At 35.6% G+C, this 17,352-nt stretch overlaps 1 protein-coding gene across 1 annotated transcript; it reads right to left on the bottom strand.

Moving 5' to 3' along the window:
* Positions 1-297: 297 nt before the first annotated feature.
* Positions 298-1,197, bottom strand: LOC116168017 (facilitated trehalose transporter Tret1-like). Its single transcript, XM_031483659.1, has one exon. The coding sequence runs from the start codon at positions 1,195-1,197 to the stop codon at positions 298-300; it is 900 nt and encodes a 299-aa protein (XP_031339519.1).
* Positions 1,198-17,352: the final 16,155 nt, after the last annotated feature.

Raw genomic sequence — 17,352 nt, forward strand, 5'->3', positions numbered from 1 at the left:
TGATAAAAATTTATATTAATTATATAATATTATATTAAACACGTCTAAAGCTGTGTGTGTAGAAGTAAATTTCTATTTGTAGCTTAGATCACGAGCGATCAAAAATGAGTTGCTGTAGAGTCGCCTTTGGAAGTTCAATTTCACACGTAAACAAAAATTCCAAAGGCGACTCGACAGCACCTTATTTTTGATCGCATAGTACTTGGTTCGATAAAAAGCGAAGCGGTGCTTCAGAAGTAAATATAATAAAGGGAAGGTATTAGGTTTTAACAAAATGCATCGTGCGGAAATCATTTTTTATTTACTACTTAATTCTTTTTGTATATCCTCCAATGTTTTGTTTTTAGTTTCAGGCATAAATTTTACAATTATTACCAATCCAATGATGGAACAGACGGCAAAGGTCCAGAAAGGAACGAAGAGGCCGTAGTTATCTTTGGTAAATTGGAAGTATTGGGATACAATGGCCGAGAATGAGTAAAACATTACATCGCCGATTGTGCAGGCGTATGGCTTCAAGTTCGTAGGATACAGCTCGGCCGCCATAAAATTGGGCATGGTTTGTAAACCTAAACTGTAGCAGAATGTGAATAGGATCAAAATAAGCGCCGGTGCGAATGAAACGTGTGAGGTGTCAGCTTTGATCACGTCTCGAATAAAAAAGAATGCCCCTCCTGCAAGTAAAACACATATCGTTCCAATTGCAGATACTATCAATAAAGGCCTTCTGCCGAGTTTATCTACTGATAGTGAACTTAGTACAGAAAACACTATTTGTACTGTATACAAAATGACTGTTCCCAATAGAGGCGAAATGGAATCGGCACTTTCCTGAAAAATAGTTTGTGCGAATATATTAAAAGCTATCACACCACAAAACTGCTGGGCTACGCGTAGTCCTAACAAGGTTACCAACTTTGATCGGTTATTTTTCTCAAATATCGAGATGAAGCCAGTTTTATTTAACCTGTTTTCTTCTATAACTTCTACGATCACGTCCAAGCTGCGATCTGCTTCATCCGATCCTTTTAATGCAATAAGCGCTTGCCGTGCTTCTTCACGTTTACCTTTCATCAGTAAGTAATTCGGCGATTCTGGCATCCAAAAAAAGGTTACGAATTGGAGAACAGGTATTATTAGACAAATCAACGAGGAAATTTTGATAGTCATATACGTTCCAATCACATTGATTACCATCGCTCCCAAAAAAAGAAGAACGGATATTAAGGAACATAAAAACCCTCGTATTTCTTTATCGGAGATTTCACTTAAATACATGGGCAGAGTTGCGAATACTAAACCTTGGGCCAGGCCTATTATTATTCTACCAATTAAAAGTATTGGTAGAGTACTTGCAAAAGCTATTACCGTCCACGCTGTACAGAATGGCACACTAGACCATAATAAAATCGTCTTTCTTCCAATTTTCCGCCCAACGATGCTGAGCAAAATACTGCCACATAATCCTGCCAACAGGTAAGAGGTTACCACCCAATACGATTGATCTGCGGTCATTGTGATAGGGGAGGCCTCACTTAGAAGGGTGGGCAAATATGGAGACGTCCATCCTAAGTTCAATCCGCTACTGAAAGCCGCCAATAAACCTAGCGAGCATTTGCGGAGTGACATAAACGCAGTGCAATGAGCACTTACCAGTAGTAGCGGCGCTGTATTGAAGAAGCCTCTTCTCTAAGATGCAAATTGTACCTTTCATTCTAGTAGCAAATAGAGAGATTGGTAAGTGAACTGCTTGCTTAAATAGTTTTATTAATATGGAATTAGGGAAAAAGCGCGGTCATTAATTGAGTATTATCATACTACACATGATTATAATTTATAATTATTGCAAAACTTGCCGCAAAGGTTTCAAAAAACAGCTTAGACCGCACATCATTTGCAGGTTTAAAGAATAAAAGAACAATAGCTAATTATTTATCAGTCGTTACTATAAGGACAGATGAAGTAACCAATTACTAGCAGCAATTAAACAAAAGTTTCCCATGTACAAAGGACATCGCTCACCAGATCCCTATTCGAACTACTTCACCTTATACAAAAATAACTGCAACACTTACGTCTCCACTAGAGATAAAATTCCACATTTGAGTCTTCAAAAATGTGTGACAGTGGCTGCATCGAGAAAATTTCAACAGTTGATGCCGGTTCCTCTAGGTCAGCGGTTCTCAAAATGAGTGCCACAAGTACAGGTGCCGTGAAAGTTTTAATACATAGGTAACTGTTATTTTTTTTAAATTTTTTAAAATAAATAATTAATCAATTTTATTTAAACAAATTAAAAATTCATAATAAATAATACATTTCTCCTCTGGAGATCGTAGTTGGAAGCGTCCCAATTACACTGGCCGCGTTGCCACGTTGTACGGCAATACTTATGGTTTGTCGTAAGTAAGTGGTAGCTCGGGGTTCCCCAGTAATATTGATAATGCATTTTCCCAGATATTCCACAAAATTACGAGCTTGTCTACACCAAGGTCCCAATGTCTCTACTGCGAAAGGTATAAAAATATGGTTCTGTTCTATAATTGAACTGTATTTCCTTACTTGCCGCAGATTCAAAGGGGGGGGGGGGTTATGATTATTTCCTGAGATACTGTTTTTGAAAGTAAAACGTGCACAAATTATACATGCGACAACCAATTGGTTCCAAATTCAGCATACGCCTGCCTTTAGTGGTGCCAAGTACACTTTTGAACATGGGAAGGTTGTGGGGGTTCAATTGACATTTTAATAGGTTTGAATGAGTGCTAAGTGTCTCTTTACCCGTGAGGGTCGACGTTCAGAACATATTATGACAATGGTGTTTCTATGGAAACGACCGCGACGGTAGAACCTAAGCTTGCTATTTTTGACGTCTTAATTAAATTTAGAACTGTCAAGATTTACCATGATTTATACGACTTCTGCTATAACATAAAGTTTTTGTATTATACACGATGATAAAGGGAAACTCACCATCTCGTGTAAGTTATTGTTAACTCAATTGGTTTAAAATATTCCTTTTTATCGAAACATGACATTTATTGCGTACTTAATTTATTAGTGAACTTGCGTGAAAAGTAGCCCAAAATAACAAATTCTCATAATAGCATAGTTACCCTTCATAATATCATAGTTACCATAATACAAGAGTTCTAATATTAACGTAACCTGTATGGAAGAAAGCGGCTAATTATGCAATTCCGTGTTTTCGATCTGTAAGCTTATAAAACCGTTAAATCTATAGCGCTATAGAAACTGTAACTCGGATCCTTATAGATTTACGAATTTACGAGTAGTGAGTCCATAACGTAGATGGTGCATATTTTTCCGCCTACAATGTTGTAACAATACAGGTATAACAAGGACTAGATCGAAAAGGAAAGTTCCAAATTAAGTACTCACCTTGGTCTTAAAAGTACGCAAGCAAAATAGGTTCTGAAGCTCCTTTTGCTCCACGCGCCTCACGCCAGATACAGAACTCACGGTACATACCTACTCTTTTTCGTATAACATCCACGTGAATTATGGCAACGGTAATATCCTTATGAAATAAATAGCTATTATCGTCTTGTATAATAGATAGCTATTATTATCAATACATCGCAGTGAAAGAAAATAGTCGAGTTTGGTTTGCGTTATAAAGAAGTTAAGTGTTACGAAACAAAGAAATTGGGTTTCCTGAAAAGAATCAGTTTAGTGTTTGTGTTGTTTGTGCGCGTGTGAATTGGGAATTGGAGTGTAAGACTGGATTTTTGGATTGTGGATAATAATAATAAGTCTTTATTCTTCTCCTATAAACGTAATAATGTTGAATTTAAATGTAATTAAGGTTTTATTTAACCCGTTTCGATCAATCGCCTGTGTTGCGTGGTCTCTGGCCCTAAGTGCCTTTTTTTATTTGCAGAATCGTTTTTTATTATTGAAAAAATTTGTGATTTTTGTAAGAGATCAACTTCGTTGTTGTAAGGAATAAAAAAATTAACAACTTTTGCATTTGCACTTACTTCACATAACCTCAACTTTTCCGAAAAAAAAAACGGAAAAACTGTTTTTTTGGTTTTCTATACTTATTTCTGTAAAAAGGCAAAAGGATCTGAAATTTGGAGTAAACATAGCTTGTTGTATGATAAAAAAGGAGACAATGGGCCTGTATAGTTAAAGACATTTCCGAGATATTCACAATTTAAAAAAAAAACACCATTTTTTAGGGGGATGATAAATCTCTTTTTTTCATCGTATAGAGCTGCGCGACGTAGCAAAAATGTTCGTTTTCTTCTTCTTCCTTTTTGGGCCAAAACCACTTTATATATTTATTTACTGTCCCTCTTGTTCTGGGCCCGCAATAAGCTTTCGCGCAACGAGAGTGACCCGCATAATGCTTTTTAGAGGTACCCCTGCAGAAAGTTGTTCTATACTACTCCGGTATTTACCTTACGAATCAGAAAAACTGCAGGAAAACCTAATTCGGAATAGCCGACAGAATGCTGGAAACTGATATATGCACATTCCCATCTCTGCCACAGATGAAACATTCTTACCTCAACCCAGGTTCGAACACCCAACCTCCGGCTATGTAGCCCAAAGCTCTACCACTAAGTTACAAAGTCGGTATTCTCACCTTAACATTTGTGCCACCACGTATGGGGATTACCAGTTTGACCGATCTCCCGAGTAACTAAGAACGATGATACGTTTTTGGTGTATTAAATGTTTTCGAACCCCAAGAAACTTAACCGCACGTGCAGTATGTAACGGGGTTACTCTACACAGAAATTTGAGGGACGCAATTGATTATTTCATTAATTCATAACCCAAGTGGTATTTTATTTACCCGTAAGCAACCTAAAAGGATATAGTTAATAGAATAAGATACTAAATACTGCTATACGAGTGTATATTCGGAGTAAGGTGAACGAATCGGGTCATTGTGATTAAAATGAAAGCCTGGAGAATGTTAAAAAAGCTTGGACTAGAGCGAGTTAGGTATTTAAACGATTCGTCATAGTAAGATAAAGATTGGCTAATATTCTACTAGAGTGATAGGTACGTATAATTATAAATGTAAATACTGGGAAATCAGTATTGGGTAACGGGCAGCCTCAGACGCCGAATCTGCGCCAGTCATCATCGCAGAGCTAAGTCATCCACCAGGGTTGTTTCGGAAGAACAAATATTAAACCAAGCAACGAGAACCAAATATCATCTCCGTAGAGCCGTAGCTGCGCCCTGACGAAGATTCCAGCAGCATCTTCAATAAAAGCGAGGGCGTGAAGATTTCCACGAGAAGCCACGTTCATGAGTCGTGTCGCTCCGTGTGCTTTTAACAGAGGCGGATCCAAGCCATTCTACATCGAAGTAGCAATCGAAAAGTATCGAGAGATCGCATTATTGATGAATATTTGTTCTTTGGCACTTTTCGTCGTCGTTTGCCTAGTTATATATTTGAATTAGCGAATTAGTTCAACGATATGCTATATACAGGGTCCCTATTAACGATGCAACCAAAGCTTTCGCGTTTAAAACGTTTGAGATATAGACTTGAAAAATGAAACGCGTCCATTTGACATTATTTCACATATTAGGTTAAGATTTTTTTTTAAATGGCAACATAAGCAAATAAAAACCATTTCATAATTAAATAAGATTATTGGGTTATTATTTATCCTTTTACCTGTGCTTTAAGTGGTCAGAAGAGCGTTAGTAGACGATGAGCAAACGAAGTATATATAATCACATAACAAGAACCACCCCCAACTATACGCAAAAAGGAGGAGAAGATACATACTACAGTAGTGTTCATGAACACATGCCCTATGTGATTCACATCAATAGGTAAATAATAAACATAACAGGTCCCAAGACAGATTCTTGAGGTACGTCTTTTTGAATGATAATATATTCGCGTATTTTATATAACAAAATAAATGATGATACTGTAACGGAAACGCTCCAGACATGACGTCGCCTTTGGCGCTTTGGAATTTTCTACGCGCGCGATAGTGGGATTTGTATATGAATATTCCAGACTTATCCGGTAATTACGCGAGTGTTCTTAACTTACATTGCTTGCGTGTATAAATGGTTGCGGACCGAACATCGCAAGCAGTTTTACTATCGAACGAGATCGAGTACAGATGAAACATCGAGCGCGGAAATATAAATTGCGAAGTGTGTGATATAAATAGTCGATATAAATTGTACAGTTTTTATAGTGTTTTAGTTTTGTTTAATAAATATTGATACAAATCGAACCCAAATTTATAAATAACGTTATTTAAAATGATATTTTTATACGATCACAGGCCACAGTCATACGTAGTACCATTGTATATACATTGTATAGGTATACAATGGTAGTATTTTGGGATATAACTTTCTTGTATTTCTTCTGCAATAACTCATAAAAACACGATCATGAGAATATGATTAACTTTTTTACGGTGTAGTAACTATAATGATTACGGATGAATGAAAGTAAATGCTTCATAAGAATTTGTTGTGACCTTTTCACTTATTATAATTGTTATAATTATTGGTAATGGTTGGATACTTCAACACGTATGTATTATCATTCGAATGAATAACACGATAGGTACTTAAGAAATGGCAAACCATAAAATCTTAATTAGTCAACGGTAGAACAATTTATGGTATAGGTAATAACAATAAAAATTTCCACGATGCTCGTCAACATAACGTTTTACATGACAAAAATTTACTAGCACCTTCAAGAGGAAGGTTACGGGTCACTGACTCTAAATCTATAGATACCTGACCTAAAATTTTGATAAAAGTAGACGTGCCTAAGTGAAAGAATATCTAAAATTGACTAAAAAGATGTGTAGACCATTACACTTTCCGGTATATTCTTCCAACCCCCCATTATTTCTAACCTAATGGAATACAGCCCAATGAATTAAATAAAACATAAACAGAAATGTCACATTTAAACCATGATTCATATGGGTGAAAGTAGCTAACTTTCGCAACACGCACGCACCCTACTTTTATTACCTTTACAACTCCATAAATAAGCACATCTGACATCCCTTAAGTTTTTTAAATAAAAATTCAGTCGTATTAATATATCAATTTAAATGCTTGCCGAAAAACACAGAGTGAAAATGGAAACGAAAGTGCATCTAAAATTTATAAGATAAATATCTCAATTCTTTCAAAGCATCTACTGTGTTGCAGATCAATCATGATAAAATAACAAATTTCATGAGTTTGTCTAAATCCAAAAGAACGACCGACGTTGGATGTTCCGCTACATTCTTCAATTTTCGAAGACATTTCTGAAAAAGTGTGAGGAATGGCAAAATTAAATTAAATGCGAAGATGGGAAAGAGGCTAAGATTTACAAGTACGACAAAATCGGAAAACCTTTTCCAACCCTTGCTTTTTGATTTGGAGTAAACCGATCCGCTCTTTAATACTTTTCAAACTATTAACCTATCGCAAGAACATTCATAATGTCTATTTCTAATAAACGTTTAGTATACATTGTTTTACAATAATTAGTATACCACGATGGAGTTCGCGTTCTTTCTTTTTGTTTAGGCACGGATCTTTTTTTATAAAGACGCATAGCTAAGAAAATGCCTCATTCGACCAACAAATAACGAAGTTTACTACCCCAAGACGCAAACAAAACAATTACACTTATTGGAATAAATGCACGGCGGGAGCTTTCCGAGAGCATTTGTAGTAGCGCACTATGTGCTGATAGTTGTAAATAGAGTTTAGTACAAACAAGGCCATTAGATGCGAGTTCATTGTACTTCAGGATCTATTGATTTTGTCTATATAATAAATGTGTCGGTTTAGCACAATAACCTAGTCATTATTGTGGGACATTGGGATAATAACAAAAAATGACAACTTGGTAAAATTGTCCGATTTTACGCTAATCAGTTTTGCAAACTACACTATATTCCATTAAGGAAGTAACTAGTGCAACTATCAAAGGCGAACGAACAAAGTAAACACCAGTTAGCATACTTTATGTCTCCATTTCAGAGTTTCCAAATATTTACTGAACGGAAAACTTACCTATTCTCGTTCTACAACGTAATATCTTTTTGTTATTTTAAGAAAGGATTACTTATCTAAATGAATTTACGTTATTTATTATCATTATCACCATTGCTTTAACATCCCTAATAAAGTAAACGAGAACAAGCCAACAAATAATAATGAAAACGGAACTGTAGCGTACATTATAGTAACATTATAGATTCGTCGTTTGATATTTGAATTGATGAAGATCCTCGATATTTAATATCACAGTAGACATATCATTAATTTACGATTTTTACACACAGTCGACCCCCAATAGCTATTTGTGTATTAAGAGCGCAAAATGATATATTGTCGATTGAAAGAGACAGTTGACGCGCGACTAAGGAGCGCGGCAATCTCTTGAAATCGACAATCAATTTGCCCTCGAATTACACACAAGGCTTTTTCTACAATCGAGCAGTTCACATATTTCCAAAAATTTAAAATTTTCACTCAAATCATTTTAATCTTATGCCCAAATGAAAGATGTCATTTACTCGTTGTCATTGGATACTCTGAGCAATGCATATTTGATTTATAGTTAATAATTGAGAGAGCGAGCGTTTTTTCTATTTTGTCGCTTATAAGCGACAAAGTGACATTCCCCGAAAAAGATGACGTTTGCGTTGTCAAATACGAGCGCAAATGCCTACTTTGGATATCGATTGTAGAAAAAATCAATTTTCGTCGATATCGACCGCTTTGGAAACGCCTGATTTAAATTGTAAAGTGGAAAGTAGAAATATAACAGCTCGTGGATGGTATCACGGTACATTCGAAACTGAGTATGTAGCTATGTAGCGTAAATGGATAAATGAAATGGTAGATGAGTAAATGAAATGGCAAATGAGTAAATAAGTAAATTAAATAGTAAATTAGTAAATGTGGTAAATAGTAAATTGGTGTACACTAAAATTCTAGGTGGTCTACCCCTCGGGTTAAACTGTGTATAAAAAAATTGGGAACGCTCTTGGTACCCCCAGTTTGAAAGACAAAGCATCCCTTTTTCTACTTGTTTATTTAATTAATCAATGAGTACTTATGAAACCTACGGTGATCTGGTTTGTCATATTGTTTTGTTATCAAAAGAAGTTACTAAATACGGATTTTCAAAAAGATCGGATGAATTTTACAAAGTGTTAATTTTCGAAATTACTTTTTTACATTTTTCCATAAATAACAATAACAGTTGAAAATGAGCGTTCCGGAAATTTTCTTCTAAACAAGTTCATTTCTATTCATTTGTTCCCTCCGACAATAGTTAACGAGATATTCAAAGTCAAATGTGAAAAAACACGACATTTTCCCTTTTTTTCTTGGTTTTTTGTTTATAACAATATGTTCCGGGCGTTTACGGCCAGGGGGAATATGATCTTCGGATTCAGAGAATTTTTTTACATAGGATGCGCTTGGTGTCGTTGAGTGAAGTGACAACATCCAGCCCAAACCGTATTTGACTGGACTATAGTGGAACTGTCAATAACTGAACGTACCTAACTGGCATAATAATACACGTCTGATTTTTATAGTATTTTACATTATTAGCCAGGTAAGTGAGTTTTTACTGGCGATAGGAGAAGTTGACTAGCGAGCCGTTAGGCGAGCTTGTCATCTCCTAGAGCCAGTAAAAACTATTACCTGGCGTATAATGTACAATATTTTATTTGTTACTCATTTGTAAACGTAAATAATTAGTTCTTAAATTGATTTCGAAGGAATGTCTAAAATATCATATTATCCATGTGACAGAGACTTCGCATTAATTCTGGCCAATGAAATTACTAGATTACTAACTTGTAAAATTTTTACAGGTCTGCTGTCAGTTTTACAAGTCAGTAGCGTTTAAACATGACGTTTACCCGTTTGCGTTTTGTCTTGTTAATCAACGTTTACAACTGAGTAACAAATAAAATCCATTACTCGCTTATTTCATATTTGCTTGGTAGTTACATGAGCTGTATGCATAATACCTTTAATAGCTAAAGTCAATATAATCCATTACCGTACTATAATAAGTAAACACGACAGATTTAGATCTCGTTCGAGGGATACACCTTATTGGATATCGTAATTTGAAATTTCCGTAAAAGCCAAGGTAAAAGCATATTTACTTGGACATTTTAAGAGCGTTGGCAGTTGGTTAAAATTAAAATACAAATTTAGAGAACAAAGACAACGGACGATACACCATTGCTTTTTCAACCCCAACAATTTGCTTAATTTAGTTAATTGCTTAGCACATGTTGCTGTTTTAAGCTATAAATCAAGTCATAGGTTTAGAATTGGTCGCAACGTAATTTACTAATGATGAGAGACAATTGTGTTGTCATTTATCAAACTCCACAATTTTCGTGGTAAATACCTTCTTGACGTCGTTTTCTAAACGGATCTCTTTCCAAATATTTGACACAGGTAGAGACGCTTGAAACTTCCTGCACTGTTTACTTTTCATTATTTCATAATGTTCTCTTGTAAAGTTAGAAATTCAATTTGCTGCAAAAGTTTCGTACACTTTCCGATGAGAAGCAAAAATGCTCGCCAAATTCTTTTAAACGAGTAAGCAAAATCTGTGTCAATATGTACTCTTCGGACTTACCTTCAAAGTCTAGAAACTTTCAAAACTGGATTTGATTCTATCCAAAGAAGCGGATTCGAAATTTGCGTTAAAAAATGTAAATTGACGCCTTTTTGGTTGTGCAAAACCCTCCAACATATAACCTCATTTTCAACGCACACGACATGTTTTAATTTATACAGGTAAAAATTACGTGTTTAAGGTGGCGTTTACAATGTATGGTAAACTAGTACAAAAGTGTCATTGCGATTTCCACAATAACTTTGTTGCGAAGTAAAAGAATGACCTTCTGTAAACGATCGATTGTAGTTAAAGGTTTAAACTTGTGAATGAAGTAAATTTTGTAACAAATTGTTATCAGTGTGGGATAAAAATGGAAGATAAATATGGCTAATTTTTAAGATTCTTATTTCTTAAATAACAGTGTAAGTACAGGAATTAGCAACGACGTATCACACATGGGGGGTCACTATTTAAGATTTAAAAGTTGGGGTGGCTGGGTTGGAGGGGGTGCGTCGCCAACTATGTCATTGTAATTCCCCCTCCGAATTACCGAAACGGATTTTGATTTTTTTAAATATCTCATTTATTTACTAAGATATGGGGGTGGTAAGTTTTCAAATTGTCACCCTGTATATTTGAATGAATGTTATTTCAACCAAAAATGTTGACTCTAAAGGCCGTTTTTGTGGAAAGAAAATTTCTTGACGACATCTATTGAGCCAAGGCACATCGTCACGGCAACGCCATGATCTCCAAATGTATTCATCGTTATCGGGTGCGATTCTATGCTACACAGTTTAGCAATTATAAGAGGGAGGTCGCTCACGTCATTAGAGGGCAAAGTACATTTTATTCAATGAAAGTACGTAATTTGAATTTCGTACGTAGGACGCATGGAATTTTAATTTGATATTTGATATTGTATTGTATTATTGAAATACGAATTATTTCCTGAGATGCTGTTTTTCAAAGTAAAGCGTGCATATCTTTTACATACGATAACCAATTGGTATCAGATTTTGCATACGCATGCCTTTAGTGGTGCCAAGTTAAACTGTACAAAATTGGAGGGGGGGGGGCATGTACTACCCTTCACGGTATTCTAATGAAAGGTCTCATCGAAATAAATTGGTTTGTACAAAGTATAACTTTCCCGTGCGACTCTTTTTCGAGATCAGTGAGCGGCGAGGCCCGAGGGGGAGGGGGGGGTTAAAAATTAATGTTATCTCTCATTGTATTCTAATTAAAGGTCTCAACGAAAGGAGCCGTTTTCCGTTTTCTACCAACTACTGCCCTTCTTTCTGTCCTCTAATCAAAGTACTGGGTGGAGAGGGGGGGAGTGGAACTAGTTTTATCCTTCATGGTACTCTAATGAAAGGGCTCAACGACAGAAATTAATTTCTACAAACCATAGCCTCGACCTCTTATCGTGTTCGGGTATATTCCCTTATACCTCAAGAACAGATTGTCGGAATAGGGTACTCACAAAGGGCGATTGAGACGTCTGCAGACGTCATTAGTGATGTCATATGCATATGCATGCCTTTAGTGGTTAAACTTCAGAAAATGGGGGGGGGCATGTACTACCCTTCACGGTATTCTAATGAAAGGTCTCATCAAAATAAATTGGTTTGGACAAACTATAACTTTCCCGCGCGACTCTTTTTCGAGATCAGTGATTTTTACTTACCTGGTAAACTGTGAATGCAACTACTTAAGTAATAACAGTTTTCACAGTGACCACATTTAATAATTAATAATTAAACGAGTTTATGTAAAATATGTAACGACTTTACTTGTTAATTTACGAAATAAAAATTCACTGCACTAACGCGATGGAACACTAAATATACCTACTTGTGTCGAGAAAACTCAATTTCCTGTACCTATACTCGCATTTCATGATATGTAATAAAAAATAAACCAAACAGAATATATCTCTCTCAAGTTCATATTACCTACATTACAACAGAGCATTATCGTCAATGCGTTCTTATGCCAGACGTTTTATTATTTTATTTATTTATTATCTCTCTCTTGTTCTGGGCCCTCAACAGGTTTGCGCCCAATTACAGAGTGACCCGCATAATGCTTTTTAGAGGTGTCTCTGCAGAAGGTCTAATTCTCATCTCTGCAGATGATAAATTCACCTCAACCCAGGTTGGAACACCCGACCTCCGGATTTATAGCCCAACTCTCTACCACTGAACCTCCATTGTAAGCTAAATGCCTAGTTAACGTTTTCTTGGAACGTGCTTAAGTCGTCCACAAACAAATGCCCACTAAAAGGGATTAAATTTCTTTGGGATGCGCTAAGTGAGTCAGTACCTTACATACTTACCTAGTTTCTACGACTGGCCTGCAGAGAGTGGAAATGAACCACCACTGAAATTTTGCGTCTTATTCAGTTTCATCAATAAATTTATTTGTTATTTAAAATCTCATCTTTTTAAATTTTTGTCTTTTTTGCGAAATTTTTGTCGTAATTGCATTTTTTATTTTGCATTTTCGCTGATTTTTAACGTCATTAAAATCCTAGCACTATTTATAAGTATGTGCTGTATTTAGTTTCTTGCACCATTAATAAATTACGTTTCTCTTCTGCAATTAAAAAAAACTATATTCTAATTGATTTTCGAGAAAGGAATACTTTAAAATGAAGCAAAAAAATTGGCCGGTAACCTATGCAATTACACCTGGGCCGTAAGTACCCAGTCCGCCCCTGCGCAAAGGGTACTGTGCATGCTGATCGATTAGGCTCAACTTTTGGAATTGTGTTTTATATGGTTAAAGCTATGCGCATATTGAATTTCATGCAATTCGGTTCATAACTAACGGAGGTGTCAAAAGGGGCTACTTTATTTTTTGGTCTACATACCAATTCATGAACTCCGATCTACAAATTTGATAAAGAATCCACCTGCAAAATTTCACCGTAATCGGTCCATTCGTTTATGACTTATCGTGCTAACGGACAGACGGACAGACACCGCAAAATTATAAACTCGCTAGGAGTTCGTTAATAACTGTTTTATAATGACATGATAGTCAATTTAGAAATAGAATCTTGGATTTAGATAATACAGAGGCTGATGTAATCCTGCAAAATGTTCACTAGTTCTTCGGTTCGTAGATATCCTTCATGAGGTTGCAATGAATTATAATTATAGGTCTATAATCTAACTCATTTATTTAATTATAAAGGTTTAAAAAATGAAATGGTTAGTACTTTAGTAGGTAGTACAAAAATTTGCTCGCGAGCATGAAATGGAATACGCCGCAGCCCGGAATTATTAAAATAAATGCACTGTTGAACGAAATGTTTTTACCAAATTATTTACAGCTTTATTTACAAATTTTTGCTAAGGTGCGCTAAGAACTTATATCATTTTCAAATTTTTGAGATCTAAGCGCAAATAGTAGAATTCGGTGCTACATCCTAGATACTCATATAGGATGTAGCAAAGACACAACTATTCTTTCCAATTTTTTGAAAATTCCTAACCGAAGACGGCGCATGCCTAAACGAGGGTGCAAAGAAAATTGCGACAATTTTTGACATTCCCTATTCAATTTCGTACAAGGTCAATTTATTATTTTTAGAGAAAATAGGTATTTTTACTTATTTGGGAAGATAAAGCACTTGGTAATACAATTAATTACAACGAAATTAATCACGGTAAACGTCAGCAACCGAGAAAGCTGAATATGAATTGAATACAAATGCTAAAAACCCAGTTCTATAAATTACAGATATCAAATTACAGCGATCGTCCTCGGTATATTATTCTCTCGACAGTTGCGCCTTATCTGTTTATTTTTACGTTCGAATATGGTAGGTCGCGGAATCTTGTGGTGGATAGCAACACTATTCTAATATTGCGGGCGGTGCGGGGAGTGATTTCCAAATTCTTCAATGTAAACACCACCTTAATTTCTTTACATTATGCACACACTGCACAACTATCCAGAATTAAGTATAGACTAATAATTTTTCAGCTTTCCTTCCCACAATGGAGATATTCATCAACAATCTAACACCCCTATTATCACTAATAAAAGTACCTACGCGTTGGAAAACAAATGAATGTGGTCGTGGCGTATTTAAACAGCAGAATGGTGCACCTGCACATAATTCTAAAGCCGTTCGGGAATATCTTTCAATGAGGTTTCCCGAAAAACTGATTAGCACGCATTCGGAAACACCCTGTCCAGCGCTTTTGCCCGATATAACCCCGCTTGATTTCTTCGTGCAAGGGAAGAGAGGACTGAGGGGGTTCAATTTCGTTTCTTGCTCTAATTAATTAATTAATTCATATATCTTCTATTAATTTAATTTGATTTGTTTTTTTTGTAAATTGTATCAATTCACTCATTGGATTGCTATTAAATAGTACGTAGATAATATACACCGTTAATTGACCTAGAATTATAGCTGCAATTAAACCATATAAAGGCTATAAATCATTGAATTAAGAATAAAAACGATTTTAAACAATTGATATCGGAATATCATAGCCGCGTACTGAAAAAAAGGAACTAGTTGATAGTTTAGCAAAGACAACGTGTCGCTGATCAAAGAATTAAGTCTACCTTAAAGAGCATTAAAAGTTGCTGTGGTGTGGAGGGTCATTTATAGCTCATAGGTCAAAAATTAACTCCAGAAAAAAAATAGTTCTTAAAACTCGATAAATCCAATTTTTACAAAATATTTCTACAATTTTTTTCCTTCTTTTGATTGCGCAACATTTCTCCCATTTAACCAAATTTGTATCTCTTACATTTTTGAAATGCATTTTTCAGATAATAACAAAAATGTAACTTTTTTTATAATGGATAACTAGATCGTAATGAAAATGATTGAAAAATCTTGATTATTCGAAGGAGTTGGGCTATGGTGCATTAAAATTAAGAACTTTTGTATCGAATTTAATAAACTGTCATATGATGTAATAATATACAGGATGTCCATATAAACACTTTTTTGTCTGAAAAATGTGGTGTTGGTTTGCTTTTTTAATTTAACCGTTTTTCTAACTCTACAACTTAGACAGTTAGCAGTAGGTCGACTTAATTTGAAACAGACTGTATTGTGGCAATATGCAATAAAAAACGCGCAAGTGAAAATGTTGATCGACATATCAAGTGTATTTCCACAGAACGTAAAAATCTGAATTGTAAATTAATTTGTTCCTTTCATTGTAAATGCACTGTTTAAGATGAGAAATGGAATACCTATAAGTAATTAAAATTCTGACAAGTACAAGAGAAGAAGAAAAACTTGATACGTAGGTATCTACGTTTTCATTTTTCAAAATAATAGAAATCTGCAACAAAAAGCTTCAGGTGTTAAATTGACGCAGAGTACGTGCCAAGATTTAGAAACCTAATCGGAAAAGAGCTTTCGGCGTGCAAGTTTATCCGCCAATTAAGTCGGCAGACACGTTCGATAAACACCACAAAAGACATAGTGTATACTGTTTCATATTTCCAACGGGTGGTAATAATAATTTGTGGGATTTTATTTTCTTTGTGAATGGTGAATAAGTGCCACTGAAGTTTCTATACACGTTCCGGCCTACGTCTGTTCGACTTTTAGGATAATCTGTCGCAATAACCGTTTAGAGTTTAAGGGTTTGAGATAATATTATGTTGCGGTTGTTTTGGGTCCTTGACCAACGCGGTATCAAGACTGAGAAAATAAAAGCCCTAAAAGGGCACTTAACAAAAGCACACGGCCGACACACAGGTTATATATTTGCTTTAATCAAGAAACGTGCTATTCAAAATCGGTGCAAAGTCAAACGGCGTAAAAAGACATCCACTTACCGAGAAAGATGTCCTCATCATCGTGAGCGACGTTCGCGGTTATGGCGGCCATTCCCTGAACAAGCGCGAGAAGCGACGAATAGGGGCTACGGGTATCCGAAAAACTTAACTGAAGACCTAAGGGGGCTCTGTAGAACTCGCCACACAACATCCCCGGGCATAACGAGACGTTCTCGTTACCTGAAACAAAAAATTACCCAGGTAAGTAATTATCACTCGCACTATTCCTGAAATAATCGTTTCAGTTATAGCAATGTTTGCATAGAGATGTTGTAATTAGTTCAAACTAATTGCCCAATTAGAGGTGTTGATTACCCATTTAAGGCGTGTTAATTATAGCACCATAATAAACAGGCCTATGTATAGAAGGATCCGCCAAAATTGAACTGGCTTATTTTTTAAAACCGCTTTTAAGGGTGTAAATTGCTTTTATGTAAAGAAGCGGGGCCTCGCGAATTTCAGCGTTAATGGTATTGTACTAGCTCTGGATAAATTAAAGCCGATAAGATAAGTGCAACAGTTTGATAGAGCCTACGCCCTACGTTATTCCGAATTTCTACGACACATTTTAAACTTCCGATAATTTGCAAATTAGCAGAAATCTATTCTGTAGTAAGAAGTCACATAATTTAACACAAGCTAGGAGAACTATGAAATTTAAAAAAAATGTTCGGATGCCGTTTTAAACTACGTAATGTGAGAGGGTAATACCTAAATACGTGTGGTATATTCTTTTGCATACATGCCTCAATTCAATTGGTAATTGCGAGGGAAATTGGCATATTTCTTTTATAGTCTCTGCCAATATCAGGTAGTCCATCCTATTCCTAGGAATTCTTTAGTATTCCTTTAAATATAAAGAGAACACAACAGACTATCGA

The sequence above is a fragment of the Photinus pyralis genome, unplaced genomic scaffold (assembly GCF_008802855.1).
Source record: "Photinus pyralis isolate 1611_PpyrPB1 unplaced genomic scaffold, Ppyr1.3 Ppyr1.4_LG4, whole genome shotgun sequence".
In the NCBI taxonomy this organism is placed as follows: domain Eukaryota; kingdom Metazoa; phylum Arthropoda; class Insecta; order Coleoptera; family Lampyridae; genus Photinus; species Photinus pyralis.

Excerpts from the sequence above, each read along its gene's own strand:
- LOC116168017 (XM_031483659.1), bottom strand. The coding sequence starts at position 1,197 with ATGGTAATCAATGTGATTGGAACGTATATGACTATCAAAATTTCCTCG.